This window comes from Gopherus evgoodei, chromosome 10, assembly GCF_007399415.2.
Source record: "Gopherus evgoodei ecotype Sinaloan lineage chromosome 10, rGopEvg1_v1.p, whole genome shotgun sequence".
NCBI lineage: Eukaryota > Metazoa > Chordata > Testudines > Testudinidae > Gopherus > Gopherus evgoodei.
Genome location: NC_044331.1, coordinates 20792857 through 20814272, shown reverse-complemented (window position 1 = coordinate 20814272; position 21416 = coordinate 20792857). Strand labels below are relative to the sequence as shown.

The window sequence follows — 21416 nt, the reverse complement described above, 5'->3', positions numbered from 1 at the left end:
AATAAATTAACTTTTTGCTCCTCATTCAGGTGTAAAAACATCCATTGAGTCTAATGGGATCTCTGATCTCTCCTCATTTTGGGAGCAATTTGTATGAGAGCAGACTAAAAAGAGCTTGGCTTCTTTAGCCTTGCACCTTTGTTGTGCTGAAGAGATCTGATTGCTCTCTGTAAATACATCAGGGTACACCAGGAAGACAGAAGAGCTATTAAAACTAATGAACAAATGTCAGCACAAGAACAAAAGGGTATAAATTTAGGCTATAAACTAGAAGAAGGTTTCTAACCCTCAGAGGAGTGACATTCTGGAACAGCCTCCCAGTTTTAAGATGAGTTTGTAAGTTTATCAATAGGATGACTGGACTTGAGAACTCAGGAGGTCCCTTCCGATCCTAATGTATGTCTTTATGGAGACACACTGCACATCCTCAGTTCTGTTGCAAGATCCTTTCCCTTCCCTAGGAGCATTTTGGGAAGAGGAGGGATTTCTTCCTTTCCCTGCTCCTGAAGGGTTGGGAGGTCAGAGCTGATTGGTGCTTTGTAGCTCTGCCTGGTGAGCCAGAGGAGTATCGCTCAGCCGAGGGTCTTAATTCAGGAGAGGGTTAACAGAGCAGCAGGGTATTAAGGGAATGCTATTCAGCTAGCTAAACAGTGACCATGTTTGTGCTATTTATCACATTTATTATTTGATTTATTCATCCTTCATATGTAGAAATTAGTTGCTTTTCTTGTAAACATGGCAAATGCAGAAATATTGCAAATAAAGAAATTTAACACCACCATGTGGGCAGTGTAATACAGTCCCTACCAGGAATTTTTAAAAGGGCCTCGTTGTATGAGGAAAAGGATGGAGCCAAAGAAACGTGTCCAGTGGCATCAGCAGTGCCATGTGAAGCCCAAAAAAGGAAAGGGAGCCTATGATATCAGAGAGCAAGTTTCCCCACCATGAAGGTGACTTGGAGCTTATAATTAGCCACACAAAGGGAAAGCAGGGAAAGCTCAAGTGAAGAAACAGATGTAAAGATCAGATTTTTGAGACTAGGACCCCCTTTAACACTGGAATCAAGGCCACAAACATGCTCCCTCTGGAATGTTACAGGGATGCTGACAGTTCTGACCCTGTAATGCATGTGTATATTCTGTAAGAGTTGGGTCAGAGCTAGTTAAGCAGGGGAGCATCTTTCTTCCTTGCAGGAGATGAAAGAAAATAAAGAAACAAAGGGCTACTATATGGTGTCAGGACAAGTAAAATTGGTAAATCCACCAGCAGGCATAAAAATGGATTAACACTCCTTTGAAAAGTTCTAAGACTTTTTTGTCTGCCCCTCAGCCGGGGAACTATTCATGACCTAATACACAGAACACTTTTCTTTATTATATCAAAAATCTCAGCATTTCCAGACAGTCTGGCTCAATTGAAATCTAGATATGCAGGGGAAGGAAGACATAGCACATACCCACAGATTTATTTTCTTCTGGACAGTTTTCATATATGTTGATGCATTTTGGGCTGCCAGCCTAGAAGAATCACACAATTTACTCTCAGTTGTTAATAAACTTCAGATAGCATTTCAATATAAACATACACTCCAGTGATCCCTGGACAACAAATTTCTCCACCCCCTCAAACAACAGTCAGTGCTGATGCTTTACTTCACATTGGCTATTCCAATGACGCATGTGCCAATCCCCATGAAGAGTCCAAGCTCCACAGCAGTCAATGGAAGGCTTAGAAAATATGGGTACACAGCCAGTCTCTGATGGATGGGAGAGAGAAGCTTGGTTCTATGTTTGCATTTTATGCCATGTTTGTAGCATGTTACAGAAACAGTCTTAATATATTGACTAGCAAAGCATTAATACTCAACACACTAGGAACAGTAACCCTTCCTCCTCTAATGAGTAACCCCTTATTTTGATTTTATTCATAAGGATATTTTCATGAAGACAGAATCTTGGTTGCCAAGCAGCAGCTCTGCTTCTGGGACCAATTCCTCACCTGAAATCATAACCCATTGTTTGTAACATCACAATTAGTTGCTAGGGAGATGACTATGATGTCACAAGCGGGAATCAGATTTCATTTGAGGAATATGCAGCAGGATTAGATCAACTCCTAGGCAATGAAGCTCCTGTTTTCATGCAAACATTGCTTGCAATAAAAACAGGGAGACAATACAGACAACATGGCATGGAAGCAGAATGGTCACACTGTTGTCTGAATGGCATTCAAGAATTTTCAAGATTGAAAGGAAGTACTGAGAAAACACCACCTGGGTTGGGGGTACAAGGAATAAAGTCTCACGGCAGTGAACCAGAGTTCGGTTACATCTCCTGGGGTTGTGTTGTCCCTCCTCAATAAGCCTCTGCTGCAAAGCCACAAGCATAACTGAGACATCCTCTCCCAGCCCCACTCCTGGAGGTTTTTGAATGCAGTCTCAGAGTTCTGCAAGCAGAGCCAGCTGGTGGTACCCACTTCCCTGTGCTTTGTAGTGTGTACTGGTCAGCACTCCCATCAAGGGAACTATCCCAGTGAGCTCTTAAGTCTGCTGGTTTCACTCCCTGATTTTCTGAGTCCTGGCTGTGCCTAGGTTCAGGGTTTGTCTACCCTTAAAGTCTCAGAGACCTTTGGATCATTTGAAAGCACGCTGCATCTTGAAACACACTAGAATTATTGAAAACTGCATCTCATACATGCAGAATGCAGTGCGGAGTGATGGCGTGATCTGACCATGGGACTGGGAGTTGGCAAATCCTAAGGGTTTGCAGGTGTGTGGTCTTGAATAAGCCATTTAAATCTATGACCCACTTTTTCCCCATCTCAAGAGATGATACCTGCTCTCCCAGAGGTATGTAAGGATGAATCAGTTAATGTCGATAAAGTGCTTTGAGATTCAAATATGTGCTAAGTGTTATTAAAACTGGCCTAAAAACCCCTTCCCAAGCCAAGTAAGATTTGGTTGTGGTTATGTTCATATGTTCTCCACCACAGTAAGTTGTTATCCTTTCCCAAGAACAGTAGTGTATAGTAATACCTGAAACAGACATGCTTACCAAACAGTATTGCTTTTCACATTGTATGGGACAGTTTTCCCTTTGGTCTGTTTGCACTTTCATTCGCATGTCTAATAGTCCACCTGTAGGAGGTTCTTTCCCTGGAATTTCATTGTAATATTCATGATCCTCCTTCTCCTGTATATTCCAAGCTGATCCATCAGGATTCATCACTTCACTGAAAAATGAACAAGCACATGAAATGAACCATGTAATCAAATGATTCTCAGGGTAAACACGTTCCATGAGTCTGTCCACAACAAAATTAGCCATACAAATGCCATTGTTCCCGATGTTAAAAGCTGTTTGATTAAATCCTTTCACTCAGCTACTTCTTTAATTTTCCCAGCTATTGCGATTTATTTTAATCACCCATACTCAGTTGGCAGGGTGGCATAGATATTTCCTTTACATTGGAACGGTCTGCATTCTCTTAGCCATGAAAATGATACAAGAGCCACTTTTGGCAATGTTTTACCCTCAGAGTGGACGCTGTTCATTAATGCATTCACATTATAGACTCTGGGCCCAGTTCCTTTTACCTCTTGTCTGCATAAAGCAAGTGTGTGGGACTTATAAAGGGAAATTAAAACCTCATGTGGCATTTGGGCAGCAGTTAGATAGGCCTGGAATTGCTTTAGGAAATCAAATATGGCTACAACAAATACAGTTTTCCAGAGTGGAATCTAGTCTAATTTAAAAAAAACACAATCAACAGAACAAGACTTTCAGCTGGAAGCAAAACACTAAAGGCTTGTCTACATGGTGCAATAGTGCATTTAAGCGTGTCACATACTAACTGGCGTGTGCTCAAAGTTCCCTAGTGTGTGCTAACATAGTAGTGTTTGAAATGGGACTCCATTAATGTGCACTAGGGAAATGTGAGTGTGTGCCAGTAGGATCTACGTGGGCCCATTTAGAATTCACACCCCAATGATGTGCATCACCTCATTGTGTAGACAAGCCCTAAATAGCATCATCAAAGGTGCACATTTTCCCGCATGCCATGAACCAAATGATGATGGCTTCAACATTCAGCTGATACACTGCAAAAGCAGGTGGTGTTTCCTGCATTATGCCTCTCCTCCAAAAATAACAACGCATTTGGAATCTTACTTCTCTGTGTAACAAGAAGATAATTGGATAAAAGGCCACAAGCAGGAAAGAGATAAAGTTCAAGTACTTGATTATGTGATACACAGGTCAAGTATTTGATTATATGATTCACAGTCGTTTGGAAGTGGGTGACTCAGTCACACAGCACTATCGAAGGGAAGTCTTCTGTCTGGGGACTGTTCTCCTGGACTGGCTGAAGGCTGGACTAAATAATCTAATCAACCATTTCCATTTCTAATTTCTGTGATTTACGTATGATGTAACCTAGCATGATTTCACAGGGAAGATCATCTTTATCCTTATTGCCCCCTGAAGTAACAGGTTAGTATTAGAATGTGGAGGGAGAGAAATACTCTATCTAATAAACTAAAAATATAATTAAGATGGTATTGTTATTATTGTTGTGGGTTGGGTTAAACCTTACTGAAGCTGTGGGTATACAAGCTGCCTTTCTTCAGGATAATTATAAAAAGCAACGAAGCACCTTTATGGACTAGATAGTTGAAACTGTAGGGATCTTTACCCAGACCAAAGCCGCATGCAAGGCTGGAGTAGGAGTTAGCCTTGTGCCCAAAGGGAGTTCTGCTGTGAGTTGATAAACTTGACTAGGGGAGACTGATTATACTGGAGTGGTATGTCTGAGTGCATGGGACATAAACAATGGAAAATACAACAGAAATAGAAAGCCAAGGAGGCAGCAGAACAAGCACTGGAAATGTGGCCCTGAGAAAAAGACTAAGGTGAGAGGTTTTGGGGAGACTGCTTGTCTGAAAGAGGCTTGGAACTGTGAACAAATAAACTATCCCCTGTTGTTTGAGTCTTTCTGTGTTCAAGGAAACAGGACTTTGTACATTCTTTGAAAATAAACAGGACTGCGTCAAAGAAACACCTGACTCCATCACCAGCTTGTCTTCCTAACTGAAACAACTCACAAGTTCCCAAATTTTGTCCAACAGTCCGGATCAAAAATGGGTAACATTTTTTAACGTTTCTATTGTGGTAGCACATAAAGGTCACAACCTGGTTGGGTCTCATTCTGCAAGACACTGTACACAACATTATAAAAGGTAGTCCTTGCTCTAAGAGGGCAATGTAACAAAGACTATAGGATGTGTGCAGTTCTCAGCCATTCAGTAGCAGTGACCACAATTTGCCACCTATCTAGTGACTACCAGCTTGCAGTGTCCTTTATGTGTTGAAGCAGAAGTTAGTTTTGAATAGGGAGCTGAAGGAAGATAGTGGCAGCTTTGCGGATTCAGACTGGGAGCTTTTCCCACTCATAACGGGCAGCATGAGAGAAGGCATGTAAGTGCTTGTCAGAGAAGCAGGTGATTGAGGCTGACATCATGGGCAGAGTGAAAGTGTGGATCAACCTTGCTATGATAGGTTGGAGAGGTGGGCGGGGGATAAACTGCAGAGGGCTTTGAAAGTAAGGACAAGAAGTTTGTGCCTGATGCAATGGAGATGGGGGAACCAATAGATAAACTTAAAGATGGGAGAGAGGCAACAAACTCAGAGCAATAAGCCAAGATGATCTTCACAGTCATGTTTTAATAGACTTTAGGGGGACGAGGTTGCAGGCACCGAAGGCAAACAGCAGGAGATTAGAGCAGTGAAAGCATGCAATGATCAGGGCTTGGACCAGAGTCTTGGCAGCATGAGCAGGAAGAAAAGATTGGCTCTTGGAGCTGTTGTGCAGAAAGAAGTAGCAAGATTTAGACCTGGGCCTGTAACTGTGGTTCAAAGCTGAAGACAAAGCCAAAGATAAAGCCAAGATGACGGGCTTGAGCAACAAGGAGGATGGTGGTGTTGCTTGCTGGGATAAGGAAAGGGGAGGGCTTTTGGGGAAACATCAGGCACTCGGGTTCTGGCCATGTTAGGTTTCAGCTGATGAGTGGACATCTGCAAGGAGATGTCAGAAAGATAGGCTGAGATTGTATGTGTCCCTATGATTTCTCTGCTGTGTTGGTCAGGGCATATGGAGGGGTGAAGCTAAGTGTCTGACAATTCCCAACCTACTCCCTGCCCAGCTGCTGTGGAGAATGAGCTTGTGCTTACTCCTGTGTGCCTACACCAGAGTCTGCACAGCCCTTGGAGAATCATTCTTATGTGCCCTTATTCCCATCTGCAGGCATATAGTCCAAGTAACAATCTAGTCCCTCTATTTTTAATAACGTAGCTAAGTGCAGAGCTCCAGGTACACCCTTTACACATTCAAATTTCAAGCTGCACTTGTGTTTATTTCAGTATGTGAGGCTGCTCTAAGTTAGGCCAGACAGAATTTCGGCTCCCAACAGGGCCAGAATCAGGAGAGCAGGAAGGTGGCTAAGAGTTACCTTTCACCGCACCAGTCTCCTCTCTAGAGCTGCACTGAACATAAACTTGGAACAGCTGAGGTTGGAGCTCAAGGTAAGCACAATATTTAGAGAGCAGAACTTGCTCATTTCACTTACTCTGTCTCTATTTGGTAATGCTCACTCAGTTTACATGCGTAATTTAAAATAAGGCTATTTGGAGAGGGGAGAATAAGGCTGAATTCAGTTCTCAGTTACACTTGATTAGAAGCAGGAAACCTTGGTCTGCTATATATTGTGTGTACGGGGTTGTTGGGTTTTTTTAAAATAAAGTCTGTGTGTGTCCGAAAGAATGCCATGCACAATGCATCTTCTTTAGGGGGTCAGTCCCTATAGCCTATATTCATCCTTAGAGCAGAAGAGCAATAATCAGTTTACTAGAAAACACTGTACTGACCTTTCATTGGAAGTAATCAGAGTAGAAGGATTCTTCAAGTATTGCTTGAATCGGAGCTCAAAAGCCTGCCCGATGGTATTTATTACATCCTGAGCCATTCCACTGGGACATTCCAATATATGGCATGCTACAAAGTGATGCAAAAATGTTTTTAAAACACTGTTATGTATTATTTGCATTATAGCAGCAAGAACCCTATTGTGCTTGGTGCTGTATAAACACAGAACAAAGAGACACTTTCATAAAACACGTTCACTTAGCTTATAAGAAAATATTCAGAGAAAGTTCTTACATCAGTAAATCCAGAGATGAAGTATAGAGGAAATAACTAAGTAATTTGAGAAGACCATGTTGATTTCACTTTTGATGTGTTAAGAAAACCACCCTGCATGTGTTTTAATTTTAATATAAATCTACAACTTGACAAAAGAATCTAAACCTGTGTTTATGTTTTCTGCTTTGTTTTTCTTATATCGTCCTTTGTCTCTCTTCCTCTTAGAGTGACTGCTATGCATTAAGAGTCAGATTTTCCAATAGCATTCATTTAAACCAAAAGTCCAAAATAAGACTTCAGCATGTTAGGCATATACTGGGCCCAGAGGTCTTCTGAAAATCTGTCCCTTATTTAGATGCTTAAAAGGAAACTGAAATCTTTGAAAATCTGCCTCCAATTTTGAGTGCTATGCATTTAAAATCTGGCCATGAACTCCTGAAAATCTGGCAGTAGGTCTCAAAGGAGCAACTCTTTTACAGATCAGTCACTAGATGGCACTGTGAGATCACTCTGGCCAGTACAGTACACTACATCCTACAGAGAACGGTAGACCATGACTGCCTCAGCTGCTACCAGCTTGCGGCCTAAAATCAAGCCTCAATCTAAAGTCTACTTTCCAAATGGTAGAATAATTCACTAGTGCAATACAAACACAAGCACTGATTTTACAGTTTACAATATGTTACTGCATTCATACCTGAATGCTTAATACTAAATGTCACTGAAACCACAAATGAATAGATTTTGGAGTGCCGCAATTCATTGACTTAGTCATTTTCTCATGTATCAGAATAAAGATGACATAGCTACGAAATGAGGGTCATAAATATCATCCCAACCTTGCCTGGAAACGATTCCTTAACCATAGAAGACATCTCAGTAGTCAGTTGTTTTACATACTGTGATCACGTAGACTTAGTAGTCATAAGCAGTGATGATACCCAGAACCTCCCGCTCTAACAAACAAACATAGTTTCCTGCTACCTGAACTAAAGGGAAATTAGCTAGAGCAGTGTTAGAGGTTTTATCTTCTATAAGCCCGCCACTGAAGGGACAAATGCTCTCACACCTGAGCAAGTCTCACTAGTCCATCTGCTAGTGGGCAGCTGTACAAATTAGATGCTAGTCAGTACATTGAAGAAGGAAATAGAATTACTCTGACCACTCCAATCCCTCGTCTCGTCCCACTGTCTGCGTTTGCACTGCCTGTGAGATGCTCCTGCATAGTTGTGTTAGTCAGTATTTTGCCTGTTGCAGTGCCACCAGAATGGGGCTTTTTTTTTTCCCTAAATCACAGTATTATTTTGTTAGCAATGGTCGTCAGTTGCTGGCTGGCTCCAAAATTTTACTGACGTGACCTGCTGTTCACTGTATAACTGTTCTTAAATAAATAATGCAAAGGATGCAATGACGACCTCCATGGATGAGGCAGCAGACTGGTATTTAAACAGACTAGGTGAATAAAAGTGAAAGCACCTGAACTGCATGGGCTGTAATTCCATTAAGAGATTTAGGGAACATCAGAAATTACAAAACAAAAATCACCAAAACTTTTTCCTCTCCTTGAAACTTCAACTGGAGCAGCTCAGTTTGCAATGGTGCAGGCATAAATTCCCTTCCTTTCAGCCAGCACAGAGATTGTGTGCAGAGCTGCCACTCCTGCTTGGGAAGCTGGGAGAGCGGCAGAATGCAAGTGTCTCCTCATTCGTGGAGTTTGATAGTTAACAGGAGTTAAGTCACGCCTGAAGATTCTCATTGCGGTACATGAGTAGTCCAGACAACACTATCACCCCATTGACCAAATAGTGAAATTATACTACAACCCTGAAATGGACAGAATATCAAGCTGTTCTGTATCACAGGCACATTAAAGCTCATGTAACTGCACAGTAGAGATAGGACAAAATACTTTAATCTGAAAATATTTTCATACCTCGCTGATTAACAGGATCTTTAGCTACATATGCAACATAGTTTGTTGTATCCTAAAAACAACAAAAACAAACAAATGTCTTTCAAGTGAGTCATTAAAGCACCATTGTCAACAAAATAAATAGTATAAGTGAGCACAGAAGGATAAATTTAGGCTCTCCCTTCAGCTTCAGAAATGATACTTAGTTAGATGCTTAGGAAAAACAAAGAGTAGTCAGCCTAGTGCATTGAAAGGAACAGAAATTTGTTTTGTATATTGAAGTCCTAATTCCTCTCCCTCAGCCAAAAATGCAGGAATTTCTTTATTTTACATTCTTTGTATATTTAATAAATTATACTCTGCATTCTCAATTCTGTTATTAGAAGAAGCAGTCGTTCAAGTGATCTGTCAATGGACAAACTTGTCCTCTTCACTTGTTATGCAGGTTCTAAAGCGTATTAGACCTAAATCAGGAGCGCAGAGTGCTCTCTGCTTCAATGGAAGTCAGTTAGCTCACTCCCTGTGGGAGTTCAAGAGCAGAACACAAACTAGCGAGCCAAGCACTGCAGATGGCAGATTAGAATTTTGCCTATTATGCAGATTTTTTTTAAAAAGAACATCTCCAAGAAGAACTAAAATATGAAATTCAATGGGCTGAAGTCAGATCTCTGTTACACCACTGTGTAAATCCCAGGTAATTCCACTGAAGTCAAGTGGAGTTAGTCTGGATTAACACTGGTGTCACTGACTTGAGAAGACAGGCCTAAGTATTCAGTCTGGTTGTTCCAGACTCTGGTCACGACTAATATTGAAACCTTTTTTTTTAGTACAAAACCAGCAAACGGTGACTGACATAGAAAAATAAAACACGCAGAGTATGTGCAAAAGCAAGAGAGCCAGTTGATAATTCAGTGTTGCAGTAAAACGGTGATGTAATGAATAGCATTATTTTAATAATTAAAGATGCATTTTGTTATCTTGGATCCTTGAGGCAAGAGTAGGGAAAGTGCACTTTGCAGTTCAAGGCATGGCTCTCTACAGAAGATGCAATCAACTGGCTGGAAATAAAAGCCCTTGTTTATAATGCCACAAGAATAATCATTTAATATTGCTCAATCAATTATGAAAGAAGTAGATCTTGGGGTCAACATAACTTGTCGATGTTTATTTTAAAAAGCACCCAAATTAACTGTTGCGGATGCAAATGAAGCCAACATTTTCTTATTAAATAAATTTTGTGAACTCAATTTCTCTCTGATTTTTAAAAGCTCAGACATAGTCTGGGGTACATTTTCAATACGAATTAGATGTGCAACCACAGTTAGCAATTAACTAGAAAAATACCAGATGTTTTTTGTTGTATCTTTACAAAGGTTACACACATTCATGAACGCCTTCATTCAGCACTGAAAGGCAGCCACCTCTGGAGTAGAACACAGCCGCTATTTCACAGTCCATAGCAACATTACAGAGTTTAGATGCCTAACCCTGCAAGCTGCTGAACACCTTCCTACATCGTGCTAAGCACCTTATAGCATTGGGCTCTGGGACAGGAAGTGAGAAATACCATATCCAGTTGAAATTGTAAGAAAAAATGTGGTTGTAATTACCCAAAATGGCATCTGGCCACCAGGATTCACATCCTTATTCTTAAGTAAAGTGCCACTAGTGACCTCAAGTGGGCTGTACCTCCATTTGACATATCATGCAAATGTCTCTGGCTCATGGAGCCCAGTGCCTCTCATCCATGCTGAGGCATTCCTTCAGCTCTGACTGAGGCTACGTCTACATTACAGACACTACAGTGGCAGAGCTACAGTGCCATAGCTATGTTTCTGTAGCGCTGTAGTGTAGACACTTCCTACAGCCATGGAAGAGGGTTTTCCACTGGTTTAGGAACTTCATCTCCACGAGCAACAGCAGCTAGATCAATGGAAGAATTCTTCCATCAAACTAGCTCCAGCTGCACCAGAGGTTGGGTTGGCATAGTTATGGCGCTCATTGAGCACTGTAGTTATGTTGTCCTAACTTTTGAGTGCAGACCAGGCCTAAGAGGGAAGAGTGTGACCTACTGAATCACCAGCACCACCTTTTACAGTACCTTCTGTAGGTGTTCATTAGAGCTCTTCCCTCTAAATACCGACAACACCCACCCCTGCTTATTCTGTGAGGTCTGATGACTTCACAGCACAATACGGCTTCAGGCTGAACAAATAAATAAGAAGGCCATGGGAATTCTGTGTCTAATTCGCTGAGCAGAGCACTGAAAATGTATCCCAATATTTTCAAAATGGAAAAAGTTATGCAAAATAAAGAGATACTGTATTTAGAAATCTAATACTTGCTAGAAAGTACACCCTATCTAGATTATCTAAAGATGGGCTAAAGCCAGTTTTTGAAAGTTAAACTGTTAAGAAAACTGGTTACACTTCCATGTAAGTTAGTTAAATAATAGTGCCCTCCCCAAAATCCACCCAACACCCTCCCGAATCAAATGAACAAAAAGCCATAAAGCTGTTCCCAAATCAGACATCATTATTCCATGGTTTCTTCCATTTGAATTCAGGCAGCATTCAGCAGTGCAGAAAACTACCATCCAGCATACACAGTGTGTGACCTTTACTGGCAGGCAAAGAATTTACATGTTACAGCAAAATAAAGTAACTGCTGATGATATGATTCAGAGTGAACTTTAGTGAGCTGTGAACCTAAATTCAATGTGTTTTAATTAAAAGCAAAGAGGGACTTGAGCTGCAACATTTGGATCTGAACTTCCCCAAAGTCAGAAGTTAGGATTTAGGTCTTTGGATCAGCCCCATCTCTAATGATTCAAAGAACTTCAGAACAAAGAGTCTTGGACCAAAGAATTCCCCACCACCTTTTATATATATAAAAACACAGGCAAGGTAATATTCTTATTCTCATACCTCCAATATTACCTTATCAGATAGGTGGTACAAGCAGAATTTCAAGGGCCAGATCTGCTCTAGAAAAACTGTGCTCATTGCCACACCAAAGGCAAGGGTCAAGGATGGCTTCAAAGGCACTTGGTGGCAGCCGGAGACCAGTTTGGCTTCCAGACATGGAGTAGCCTCAAGGTTACCACTGTAGTAGTAGCACCCTTAGGTCTACTCTGCTCGTCCAGGATTGCCAGAGCACAGCCTTCCCTGGCCACACCGCTCCAACCCCAGAAATTCCCTTACACCAAGGTGGCTAGGAGCAGGTCACAGAGTGCTAGCTCTGTTGGCTTTATACCACCCAGGGATTCTCTACACAATGGGAATGCCCAGCTGCCCACTTAGGGCAGCCTTCCATCTGCTTTATATTGCCTGATCAGTTTACATTTTCAAAGCCAAAAGAGAGAGAATGGACATTTATGAATGAAAGATGAGATTCTGGTTTACAATTCAACAGTACTGAGAAGGCAGTTCAGGAACTTCTACTTTCTCTGTCTCATAGTGCAAGAGACAGGGGACAGTCAATGCAATTGAAAGGCCACAAATTCAAAACTTATCAAAGGAAATATTTGTGCACACAATTCATTTACATTGTGGAACTCATTGCCACAGGATGCTGCTGAAGCAAAGAATATAACCATTAAAAGAGACATGTATATGGATAACAAGAATATCTAGTTATAATAAATATTTTAAAAGTAGTTTAGGAAAGGATATAAATCCTCTTTTGCTTAAGGACCTAAGCCAAACTGTAACTATTAGGGATTTGGAGAAAACTTCCCTCTCCCAGGCTGCACAAATTGTCCCATTGCTGCCTACTGCAGGGTATTTTGCACCTTCCTCTGAAGCCTTTGGTGCTGGCCACAGCTGATGATAGGAGACTGGACTGGACAGACCACAGATCTGATCCAATTTGACAATTTCTATGTTCATACATTCCCATTTCTAGGTCCCCCAAATCAGGGCAGGGGGAACCATGGCTGCTGGCTTCACAGAACCCAAGGGCAGGTTGAGCTCATTTTGAAGACAGAGAAAAAAGATAAAGACATATTAAGTGTTCTATATATGCAGCAAGTCTATGGCAGAGCCAGGAATAGCACTTAAGAGTCCAAAATCTCAGTCCTCTGCTCTAACCACTTTCCTTGTCCTACGTGTAATGACTCAGAAATGTCAAGTACGGTGTAAGTGCAATTTAACTGGAGATAGGAGGGGATGAAGTAGAGTAACTGCAGGTACTTTTAGTCTTGTAATTAATCCTTATGCTTACAGAAATATATTTTATAAATCTATACTTACTGGATCACCTCCAGAGGCAAATGAGATGGACTGCATGTGGTGGTTGGCAATAATCTGAGAAATACAAGCAGTCAGTTAGGAGTGTCCATGTGCTGTACATATAGAAAATACCAGATAACTCTGTAAAGAAAGTAATACAGGGCCTAGCTCATGAAAACCTGATCCGATAATAGCACATCATACAATTTTCCTATGAGAGAACTTAAAGATGGGAATACACCCAGAAACCATCAGATTCACATACAGTACAGCATGATCTTTGACTTCTTAATCCCCAGCAGCCATTAGGGATTTTTCAAAATGAATTCAGCTGTTGATTTTTTATATAATTAATAAACTGAATATTGGGAACTTGGGACTACATGAGGAGAGAGAGAGGTGGCTTTACAAATCCGTGATTAAAGCTAAAAGCCAAATGAGTTCAGTTAAATGTCACTGACAGTTATTCATAAAGGCACACAAAAAGTCAGCTGATGGAAGACTATTTTCATGAACAGGGCTCTCCGGTGTTTGTGGTCTGATGATATTCACTCTCTACACTAATACGGTTCTTTTATTTATCATAAATCACTCTAGCTGGATCAGGCATCAATTTTTCTTAGGTTCATGCATTACCTCATCGCAATAAACACACAGTTCTTTATTAGAACCAACTGCAATTGATTAAGCAAGCAGGCAAACAGTGGAATGTGGGGGAAATGAAAGAACCGAATACATTGGATTTTCAATTTACCAACATCCAGTAAATAGGGGTTAAAAACAACAGCGAGACAGTGCCCTGAATTCCCGTAATTCAAATTAACTGAGAAAGCATTAGTACATTTGGGGCCAGATTCTTTAGCTGGGATTTGGTCCCTTTGCACTTTTGAATGGTGCAATTCCCCTGGGGTAAAAAACTCTCTGGTGCCCTGCACCTTTGCCTCTCCCCAGGTAGGAAACAGCCAGAGTGAGGGGACTGTGTGATGGAGTTCCACTTTGCCCACGACCATCTTTCACTTGCACAGGGTCAGCTCTACTAAAGACGCTTTGGCAATGGCACAACTTAGAGCTGCCTGGCAGCAGCTCTACAATGTGCGACAGCCAGGGCTGGCCCACAGAATCAGGGAGTTTGAACCTAGCTGCCAGATACCATCTGTTCAGTGAAGCTCTGTATCAGAAAATACTAAAACAGTTGAAACCAGGACAAAAGGTTAAGCACAACTGAGGTGGTCATCTTAAGGAGCTGTGTTGTTACTGTGATCCAAAAATAGAATCACATCCCAGCTCCAAGTCAGACCTCAGCCCCATAGGCATCTAGCCCCACATATCCTGCAGAATCAGCAAATGCATGTGATAACTGACAAACACACATTAGCACAGCCTTAAACCAGCTTTGGACAACTTTGCACTAGCCTTAGGGCTGCTCTAAGTTTTGCTAGCTGCCTATGGCCACAGTATCATTGAGGCCATACCCTGGGGTTTCCAGGAGGGGGTGCTATAGGAGAGCCCCTGGACTCAAGTCAGTCACTCTAGGGCAGCTTTGTTCCAGGAGAACTGCCAAAGCTCCCTAACATCGACCAGTCATATGACCCATTATTGTTATTAAATATTTATTTTTGGGAGTGAGAAGAGATTCCAATCTGCACTGCAGCCCTATTAAGCACCATACAAATGAACAGGCAGAGGTATATGCATAAACCCACAGAGACACTGTTTCAAGTGCTTAGGGATGCTTCCAGATAAAAGACACTATTATAAACACAATGTACATGTGACAAATGTCAAATTTCTCCACCGCTTTCTCCCCTTTAAATTCAGAGGCCAACTCTGGCTAATCTTTACAAGGTTTATAATCTAAACCGGAGTAGTTTTGCTTTCCCTCTCCAGCACCTGTTCATTCTTAAACCACAGCTATCTGCATCTAAAAGAAGAAGAAAACATTAACATGGATGGAAGGAAACCTCAGAAAATAATTGACCTATAAAGATCCTACCTGCTGGGTATCAACATTCATCAAAGTAAGACTGCTCATGGAGATGATCAGTTTTATATTCATGCCAGAAAACTGAAGGTTACTTTTGCCAAGCACAGAAGACAGAAATTTAACTGGAGGCTATAAACAAAAACAAGAACAAAAAAAACGTACTTTAAACTTCATGTATCACAGACAGCCTTATACCAGGGTCAAGTAGATTTTATAACCTATGATTATCATTTCCAGAATCTGTACAAAATAAAGACACATATGATGATAAGATGTTGATCACACTCAGATGGGGCTTTTAAAGGTAAGACATACAGGCTATGATCAAGGTTTCTTAATATCTGTATGCAACATTCCTGTACATTAACAACAAACTAAAAACTTTAAAAAACAAAACACCAAAGAGTTCGTAAGTGATAAAGCTGAGTGAATAATTCATAATGAGTAATTTATCCATTTAATTCTGCTTCTTTTCTTGGGGACAAAATGTTTCCGAGTCAACGAGGAAATTCTCCAATGTATTTGTTTCCCAGGTTATAACAAGAATGTGGTCAGTGTGAGTTACCCTCCCTATGACACTCCAGAGTTCCTGACAGAAACCTACAACTTCCAATTAACATAGTACAGCACAACATGGAGTGCTAATATCACTCCTCACTGAATCAATGAGTGATAGTGACCACTAGCCACTGTTATTCTGGTAGATTTTAAACTTTTAATCAGGGAAAAATCAATTAACTCAGTCTCCTTACCAATAAAAAACCCTCTGTTTTGTTTTTCAACCAAAACCTGGTTGTGGCAAAGCACTGGGAATTGGAAGATCTGGGTGTGAACAGAAGTGTCTGGCAGGGTATTAACCTTTTAGGGCTCCAGGACACAGTACTATTATTGCTCATCAAATAATCAGTAGTTTTAAATAGTGTATTGTAAATACTCTGTTTATAACATGTAGCTGAACTGAACTTGCATGAATTTCATGGTGGGCTGAATACTGCTAGGGCATTATCTAACCCATAAAAAACAGCTATAAAAAGGAAAACGTGTCCCACTAATGCAATATTTACCTTCCGCTTTTTTATAGCTCCATTTGTTCCTGATACAGCTTCACACAGTCGGCTTATTGCTTCCCTGCGGAATAGAAAAGACAGCACAAACTGTTTGACCATTTAACAAGCATCCGCTCCAAAAAGGTCAGGAAACTGGTGATTTATAGTTACAGTTCCACCCTTAAACACTTAAGGCTCCTAGCAGTTATTTTGGTTTGTTTTTACTGTCCACAGTACATGGTGAACATTTCACAGGAGTAGCAGTTGTGTCTGACTAGATTCCACAACCGTCCCAGCAAGTTACACTCCCCCACCTGATGGTCAGGCAAGCTAGTTTGGGAGTATTCTGAACCTTACCATGACCAAACTCAAACTGGGATTCTCAGGGGCAGCTTCTACACAAGAAATTTTGAAGCCCTTTCCCAGGAGTGGTGGCATCAGTAGTGCAAGAGCTGTAGTCAGCTGTGCTAGATTTGTCTAGGTAGGAAACTTCTCTCTGTAAATCTCAGATGAGCCCATCTCTGTTTAAGAACAGTGTGCATGAGTTGCAAAATTGGAATCTGGACTTCAAAGCCTCTCCCCTTCAAATGTGGGGTAGTTTGGATCTTGAGTTTTGACGTGGTACAAGGCAGAAATAAGGGACAGAGGGGAAATCCAGAGCTGGCTTCTGCTTCTACTTGTCCTCTCTCAAGGTTTTTCAGCTCTGGGGTATCAGTTCAGATTTCTTTCTCTAACAGGAATTTCCCATGGTAAAACCCCTTTTCTCACTTTCAAGTATTCTCTTTAGGCACTTCCCATTTATGAAAGCAGAACAGAAGGGTATAACTCATAAATCACTTACAGTGCTTACTGGCCTACATCAAAGACAGATAAATTACACACTTCATATAGCAAAGTGGCATGCTGTATTTATTTTCCACACTTCAAAAAAGAAACTTCTGGTTTAAAATCACTCTGATTATCACTTTTAACATGCAATGTAGCATTTAATTATCCTGATCCAGGATGGCACAGTTGCTGGGCAAAATAATGTATCTTGCTGGAGACAATGGAAAAAAAATAAACCTACTACAATGAGAGGTGTTCAGCACAAGCACATCTTACCTTTTATCTGGGGACTGTTTTATATAGCGTGACTAGGACAAAATGTCAGCTCAGTCTCAAAACAGCAAACATTCCAAAATCAAAAATCCCCGTCTTGGTAAACAAGCAATAGTACTTGTGAGTACAGTAACTTAGCTATTAAAGGGCCTGATCCTGTAAAGTGCTGAGCACCCTCTGGTTTCATTGACTTCATGGGATTTAAAAGGTGCCAGGTACTTTGTGGGAGGTGCTCAGCTTCTTGCAAGATTGGACTCAGTTACTTCCATCTCCAGCTGACCTCTGGCACTGGGGTCCCAGGGGAAAGATGATCTGTCACCCTAGAACGTTATAAACTAAAGGTGTGTGTGTTGGTGCCTTTTTTGTATTGCATAGCAGATAGCTAAGTGCAGAGCTGTACTGTGTAGAAGAAGGAAGCTAAAACCCCCTTGAATTGCTTGGTCTGATTATTAGCAATTCAACCCAGTGTGCTTATCATCATCTGTGTGTGATGATTTTAATTGGCTCCTAAAAGGAGATCAGTTTGTTTAGGCATTTTCAGAATATTCATCTAGCCAAAAAAAATCCTGAAAACATATTAAGCACAGCAGTGCTCAGGGCCAGATTTCTAAAGCCCAGACTTCCTATACCGGGGCAGATAAAAGTCGAGCCAGGGGCTCGTTCCTGACCCCAGCTACTGTAGGACCATACACTGTAGCTTGTTCTCTGCTGGCTCTAAGGGTGTCAGTACTTGATGTTAATAACACTGTTGGCTTGGCATGGCTTTTCCAATGGTTTCATTTTTAAGGACTCCATGACAGTCACAAAAGAAGAATTAAGTGAAAAAGGGATGCTTTGAGCTTAAGTGAGAAGAAACTTAGATGGGCTGTGATGACAGGGAAATTCACAAGGTGGCCACAAATGGAGTCCTATTGATAAATGTGTCATTAAAAACCATTCAACCCACATGTCATTTGGCAGAAGAAAAGAAAATCAATAACAAATTTCCTTCCATCAGTCTCTCCTCTTTACTGTACATTACCTACCCTGATTAGAAGCACTGATCTCGCACCAGCTTCTTAATGGAAGCAATGAAAGTAGATTTCCCCACACACAGGTCTGCTTTCCCTCTGCCAGAAATGCAGAAAGCTACATAGCTCTAGCCCAGAGTGTTTATAACTTCTAAAATACTCTAGGAGTAATTTGAACTCCAGCCTTCTAGTTTTTGTAACAGAAACTCATTGTAGTTTATTCCTTTTATATGTTATTTCACCGGAGGTCATCTTTTTAATTTTGTCTTAGTACAATTGTTTCTGATGTCTTGTAGGTGATATGTGGACTTAGCATTGTGGGTCCAGTGGCTAGGGTACAGGACTAGGGCTCAGAAGACAGGAGTTCTGTCCTATTTGCTGTATACATTCTATACAACCTTGGACAAAGCACTTAACTTCTCTGGATAATAATGTGGATAATAATACTTAGCCACTTTTGAGAAGCATTTTAAGATCTATTGATTATAAGCCCTATATCAGAGCTAAGCATTTTTATGGCTATTTTTTTTATTAGAACTTCCTACTTCAAGGCTGAAGAAGAGAGGGATTGAGACCTGTATGCTTATGCCCCAGGGTGCTCATTGTAGCACTGGCACAAGATCCTTCCCCTTCTCCTCAGCTCTTTAGACTGCAACTAGTTACAATGTGCTGCATGCTCCTTTTCCCAGAAACCTAATTAATCAGTGGCAAGAGTAATTCAGTTGTAGGAGACCATAGCGCTCATGTCAGATTTTTGTAAACTCCTACTTTAGTACAACAGCATGCTGGTAAATGAAACAGCTCTTACAAGTTAGCTCTAATGCATCATCTTCTATAGCAAATGGCAAGAAGTGTCGTCATTCAATCATTTCTTTATTAACATTACTCCTAAGGCCTTGCGTTAATGCATTCTTGTCATGTCTATGTCATATGTATCTAGCCTCCCCCCCGCCCCCCCCCAAAATAAAACCTTTACTATAACAGCCAGGACTTTAGAGACTGTCCCAGGTGAATTATAACTTACACAACTGAATTTCTATTCTTTGTCATTTCTCCTATGCTCTCCCAAGAAGAAAATATATCAAAAAGCCTACTGGACCCTTTCTCTGTTTTTGTTTGGGTCTAGCCTCTTTTGACCATTGTCAGGAATGCACAGTCTGTAGCATAACCACCACCGCTCACATCTGGGAACTCAAAATATTCCAAACCACGGAGAGTCTTTTCCACCCACCAATGAGACAAACACACGCACATTTGCACATGCCTGAATGTGCACATTTGTACGAAAGCCCAGATGAAAAGAGAGAAGGTTCACATTATTTAAAGACATTCAGGAAACCCATTTACCAGTCATTTGATATGTAAAGATCCAAATGACCCATAGTAATGGTGAAGCAGGACTTTTTCATGATACATATGTACCACACACTCTAAGCCTCAGAAGTCAGCGCATGCAGCTGCAGAACCATTATTCTGATTCCAATTAATCATTTGACACTTCACTGCTACATATACATTATGCCTGTATTCTTTTTTCACATGAGGGTTATTTACTAATCATTATCTTATGAAGGATCATTTTCCATTCTACCAATTCTGGTTACAAAGGCATTAGACTCTTGGTGTGTGTCTCTGCCTTGCATTATTTTCTTTTAAAAAACAAAAAAAACTGTTGTTACAGGCTGTCTCATCTAGGAGAGATCAGGAAGTAAATTAAAACTTGCAAGTTCAATTTTGATTTTCCCATAGTCATAGTTTATTATTCAGAAAGGGACAAAGTGGGTAGGAAAGTTGGCTACCTTTGAGAGAGTGTGCGCGCATGTGGACTCACGCACAGATACGTGCTGCAGGATTTTATTCCCTGAGAAAGCTCATTTCAAAAATAAAAAAATAAAATACAAATACAAAAAAAAAAATCAAGAGAGTGAACATCAACAACAGCCAATGGGTTTCAGTCTCAGAGTCTAGTCCAATGAGTGCTTGTGGTCCATTTAGGAGAGAAGGCTCTTGGTACAGCAATAATGCTAATATGGAATTAGTACCAATGGAGAACAGTCCATCAGATAAATTGCCTCCTGGAGAATAATATAATGTCGATGATGGCTTTCAAGCTAGAGAAAACCAGACATACCACAGAACACTATCAATGGCAGCCTAAAATGGTGAGTAGCAAAATCTCAGAGTTTAAGAAGAGCAAGTAAACATACATGGAAACAACCTACAGCAGAACCTACACTTCAGAATGAGATACACACGTAAGGTACAACTTTGAAATAAGTTGAGCATGATATCTGAATGGGTCAGATCCTAAACTGGTGGGAATTCATATATCACCATTGGTTTCAATGAAAGTATGCCAATGTATCAGCTCAGGATCCAGCCTTATGGGTTTTGAACATGATTGATGTTAATGTTCAATTGAACTTTCACTATAAAGAAAATCTTGAGTAATTAAACAAACTTAAAGGGTATCAAGATTAAGAAGAAGAGTAAATTCAGCTGATATATTTTGCATTTAATGAAAGACTTTGGACTGATGAAAGTGAAAGACAAGGACATGTGCATTACAGCAGGCTAAACAGTGCATTACCATAGCATGGGCCAAGCTTTTAGCAATGAAAAATGCCAAAACAATCACCTAGTTTAGAAATAATAAGCACTAAACCCTGCAAGCCATGGCAAGAAATGCAGTTGGAATGACCAATAAATGATTAATATGAAAAAAATGGTGAGATTCCTAGCCACAAAACCAACCTTTATAATGGTAAAAAAATGTTCATCTTGTATTCTAGGTCAGTAGTAAAAGAAAACAAACCAGCTTGACATCATATTAACCAATCAGGGTTATTAGCCTACCTCCCAGCAGCCCCGAGTTTCGTGGGACTGTCCATCTTTGAGCCCCAAACCCCCTGTCCTAGCTGAAGTGACTCAGATCCC

At 40.7% G+C, this 21416-nt stretch overlaps 1 protein-coding gene across 3 annotated transcripts in view; it reads right to left on the bottom strand.

Annotated features, from left to right (window-relative positions):
- Window positions 1-21416, bottom strand: part of SHC4 (SHC adaptor protein 4) — a 67533-nt gene that overhangs the window by 8605 nt on the left and 37512 nt on the right. For all 3 annotated transcript variants that reach the window (XM_030577603.1, XM_030577604.1, XM_030577602.1), the window contains 7 exons: window positions 16387-16450; window positions 15332-15451; window positions 13360-13413; window positions 9128-9179; window positions 6921-7047; window positions 3054-3231; window positions 1457-1517 (listed from right to left, as the gene is read on the bottom strand). In XM_030577603.1, coding sequence (XP_030433463.1) covers window positions 1457-1517; window positions 3054-3231; window positions 6921-7047; window positions 9128-9179; window positions 13360-13413; window positions 15332-15451; window positions 16387-16450 — 656 coding nt within the window. The remainder of the gene's footprint in view (window positions 1-1456; window positions 1518-3053; window positions 3232-6920; window positions 7048-9127; window positions 9180-13359; window positions 13414-15331; window positions 15452-16386; window positions 16451-21416) is intronic.